The 3,391-nt window shown below is 64.2% G+C and overlaps 1 protein-coding gene and 1 pseudogene across 1 annotated transcript; one reads left to right on the plus strand and one right to left on the minus strand.

The window, feature by feature from the left end:
• The first annotated feature begins 391 nt into the window (after nucleotides 1–391).
• Nucleotides 392–1,842, plus strand: LOC124577355 (nascent polypeptide-associated complex subunit alpha, muscle-specific form-like). Its single transcript, XM_047131221.1, has 3 exons — nucleotides 392–463; nucleotides 666–853; nucleotides 1,203–1,842. The coding sequence occupies exons 1-3, from the start codon at nucleotides 392–394 to the stop codon at nucleotides 1,840–1,842; spliced, it is 900 nt and encodes a 299-aa protein (XP_046987177.1).
• Nucleotides 1,843–2,046: 204 nt separating this feature from the next.
• Nucleotides 2,047–3,391, minus strand: part of LOC124577396 — a 2,995-nt pseudogene continuing 1,650 nt past the window's right edge.

Raw genomic sequence — 3,391 nt, forward strand, 5'->3', positions numbered from 1 at the left:
CTGCGCGCCTCACAGCAGTCGTTGAAGTGCGTATCTCAGTTTACGGCCGTCGCTGGTAGCGCTTGCCAGCTCCGGGCTAGGGCACCCCGGGTTTGCCAAGCCCGTACGGCGACTGCATTAGCCTCCGTCCCTGTGGTCGTGGTCTTAGGCCACTCAGGAGCATCCTCCTGTGGCAGCTCCTGGTGACTTCCGCGTTGTGGTGACCGTTGCCGGTCTCCCCTTCGCAGTTGTCCACCAAGGAATCCTCCGATCGAGGCCGAGACGTCGTCCGCGTTGCATTCTCTGAAGGCCAGAGAGCGCTTCGCAGTCAGGCGCCCTTCCCCGCGCGTGGACATCGGCCTGCTTCCACATTAAGTTCTCTACAGTGAGAGACTTAGTTTCGGCAGGAACGATGACCGCCAGAACTCCCCACTGTGCTTATTGCGCCAACCGCCTGCACCAACCACAGCCAACATTGCGTATGGCCGGCCGGCGCCGCTAAGTTGTCCGGACGTGGCCTGCCGAGCCGGGCACGGCAGGGCCGGCGCCCGCCGCCGGCGTGGCCGCGAGAGCGAACCGCCAGTCAGAGACCGACCGCCCGTCCCGCGCCAGCCAGCAGCGCGCGCACCGCCCAGCCGACCCGGCCCAGCGCAGCGCGCCCGACACAGCAGCGCACCCGTGCGCAGCCCAGCCGGCGGACGAGCCCCGCCGCTACCCCGGCCAACCGCACCGCCGTCCGACATTTGCCGGGCGGAGCATGTGCGAGGCCGGCGCCGCAGCGGGAGCCCACCACCAGCGAGCCGCGCAGGACGCACCACCATGCGCATAAGGCAACTGCCGCGTGCCAACAGCTGTCGACACGCGTCGTTGCCACGCGCACATCCTACGTACGAACTTGGATACTAGACTCACGAGTCCGACACCTACAAGCGCTCGCAGTAGGTGGAGGCGCACGAAAGGCGTGACATACCTCCATGTCGGGAGTTAACTCCCGTGGCACTTGTGTCTTGGAGTGATGCATCCCACGTCCGATAAGTCGAGCGCGGTAATACTTCGTTCCTGACGGTGAGGCGTGAATCTCCGTAGCGCACACAGGCAGAGACGGAGGCACGTCCTCGCAGAGAGACACTATACCAGTCAGACTTGCGCCCGACAGGTTTGCAACCTCTGCAGCAGACATACGCAGCATGGCTGATGCATCGCGAAATGTCCTAACGTGAAAGCGGCGCCCGCCACACCCCGGCCGGAGCCGGGGCGCAGCAAGCGCCGCCAACGCAAAAGCGGCGCCCGCCGCACCCCGGCCAAGGCCAAGAGCACGGCAAGCGCCGCCAAAGTGAAAGCGGCGCCCACCGCACCCCGGCCGGAGCCAAGAGCGCAGCAAGCGCCGCCAACGCAAAAGCGGCGCCCGCCGCACCCCGGCCGGAGCCAAGAGCACAGCAAGCGCCGCCACAGCCAAAGCGGCGCCCGCCGCACCCCGGCCGGAGCCAGAGCACAGCAAACGCCGCCAACGCAAAAGCGGCACCCGCCACACCCCGGCCAAGGCCAAGAGCACAGCAGGCGCCGCCAAAGCAAAAGCGGCGCCCGCCGCACCCCGGCCGGAGCCAAGAGCACAGCAAGCGCCGCCAAAGCAAAAGCGGCGCCCGCCGCACCCCGGCCGGAGCCAAGAGCACAGCAAGCGCCGCCAACGCAAAAGCGGCGCCCGCCGCACCCCGGCCGGAGCCAAGAGCACAGCAAGCGCCGCCAACGCAAAAGCGGCGCCCGCCGCACCCCGGCCGGAGCCAGAGCACAGCAAGCGCCGCAGAAGCGAGCAAGTGCCATTCGCCAGTGAGCAAGGATACTAGACACAAGTGTCCGACACCTTAGCGCCCACGGCGAGCGGAGTGCGAGACTCGGCTTGGAGAGGCCGGTTGCCCAGTCCCTCTGCGTCTACGCCTGCACCCCGCACGGGAGTCGCCCTTCTCTCATTGGTTTCACCGGTTGCCCGGCTACTCACATCTTACACCACGGGAAGGTTGAGAGATCGGACATTTAGCCGCCCGTCTTCTACCAGTATAGGTGGACTCCACCACTGGTTAGACAGCATAACGGCCTTCGTAAGATAGTAGATAGGGACAGCGGGAATCTCGTTAATCCATTCATGCGCGTCACTAATTAGATGACGAGGCATTTGGCTACATCAAGAGTGTCAACGGTTACTCCCAGGCCGTTTACCCAAGCTTGCTTGAATTTCTTCACGTTGACATTCAGAGCACTGGGCAGAAATCACATTGCGTCAACACCCGCTAGGGCCATCGCAATGCTTTGTTTTAATTAGACAGTCGGATTCCCCCAGTCCGTGCCAGTTCTGAGTTGATCGTTGAATGGCGGCCGAAGAGAATCCGCGCACCCGCGCGCCCCCGGAGGAGCACGCTAAGGCGGACGCGGCCTCGCAGCAAGGAAGATCCGTGGGAGGCCAAGGCACGGGACCGAGCTCGGATCCTGCACGCAGGTTGAAGCACCGGGGCGCGAACGCCGCGCAGGCGCGCGCATCCTGCACCGCCGGCCAGCACGAGGCCAACCAACGGCGAGAGCAGACCACGCCCGCGCTAAACGCCCGCACTTACCGGCACCCCTACGGCACTCACCTCGCCCAGGCCCGGCACGTTAGCGCTGACCCACTTCCCGACCAAGCCCGACACGCCCCGATCCTCAGAGCCAATCCTTATCCCGAAGTTACGGATCCAATTTGCCGACTTCCCTTACCTACATTATTCTATCGACTAGAGGCTCTTCACCTTGGAGACCTGCTGCGGATATGGGTACGAACCGGCGCGACACCTCCACGTGGCCCTCTCCCGGATTTTCAAGGTCCGAGGGGAAGATCGGGACACCGCCGCAACTGCGGTGCTCTTCGCGTTCCAAACCCTATCTCCCTGCTAGAGGATTCCAGGGAACTCGAACGCTCATGCAGAAAAGAAAACTCTTCCCCGATCTCCCGACGGCGTCTCCGGGTCCTTTTGGGTTACCCCGACGAGCATCTCTAAAAGAGGGGCCCGACTTGTATCGGTTCCGCTGCCGGGTTCCGGAATAGGAACCGGATTCCCTTTCGCCCAACGGGGGCCAGCACAAAGTGCATCATGCTATGACGGCCCCCATCAACATCGGATTTCTCCTAGGGCTTAGGATCGACTGACTCGTGTGCAACGGCTGTTCACACGAAACCCTTCTCCGCGTCAGCCCTCCAGGGCCTCGCTGGAGTATTTGCTACTACCACCAAGATCTGCACCGACGGCGGCTCCAGGCAGGCTCACGCCCAGACCCTTCTGCGCCCACCGCCGCGACCCTCCTACTCGTCAGGGCTTCGCGGCCGGCCGCAAGGACCGGCCATGACTGCCAGACTGACGGCCGAGTATAGGCACGACGCTTCAGCGCC

The sequence above is a fragment of the Schistocerca americana genome, unplaced genomic scaffold (genome assembly GCF_021461395.2).
Source record: "Schistocerca americana isolate TAMUIC-IGC-003095 unplaced genomic scaffold, iqSchAmer2.1 HiC_scaffold_266, whole genome shotgun sequence".
In the NCBI taxonomy this organism is placed as follows: Eukaryota; Metazoa; Arthropoda; class Insecta; order Orthoptera; family Acrididae; genus Schistocerca; species Schistocerca americana.

What these genes read in the sequence shown, in the direction of transcription:
- LOC124577355 (XM_047131221.1), top strand. Translation starts at nt 392, where the DNA reads ATGACCGCCAGAACTCCCCACTGTGCTTATTGCGCCAACCGCCTGCAC. An exon ending in CACAGCCAACATTGCGTATG is followed by an intron (nt 464 to 665) that starts GCCGGCCGGCGC and finishes ACCCGTGCGCAG; the next exon opens with CCCAGCCGGCGGACGAGCCC. An exon ending in TCGACACGCGTCGTTGCCAC is followed by an intron (nt 854 to 1,202) that starts GCGCACATCCTA and finishes CTAACGTGAAAG; the next exon opens with CGGCGCCCGCCACACCCCGG.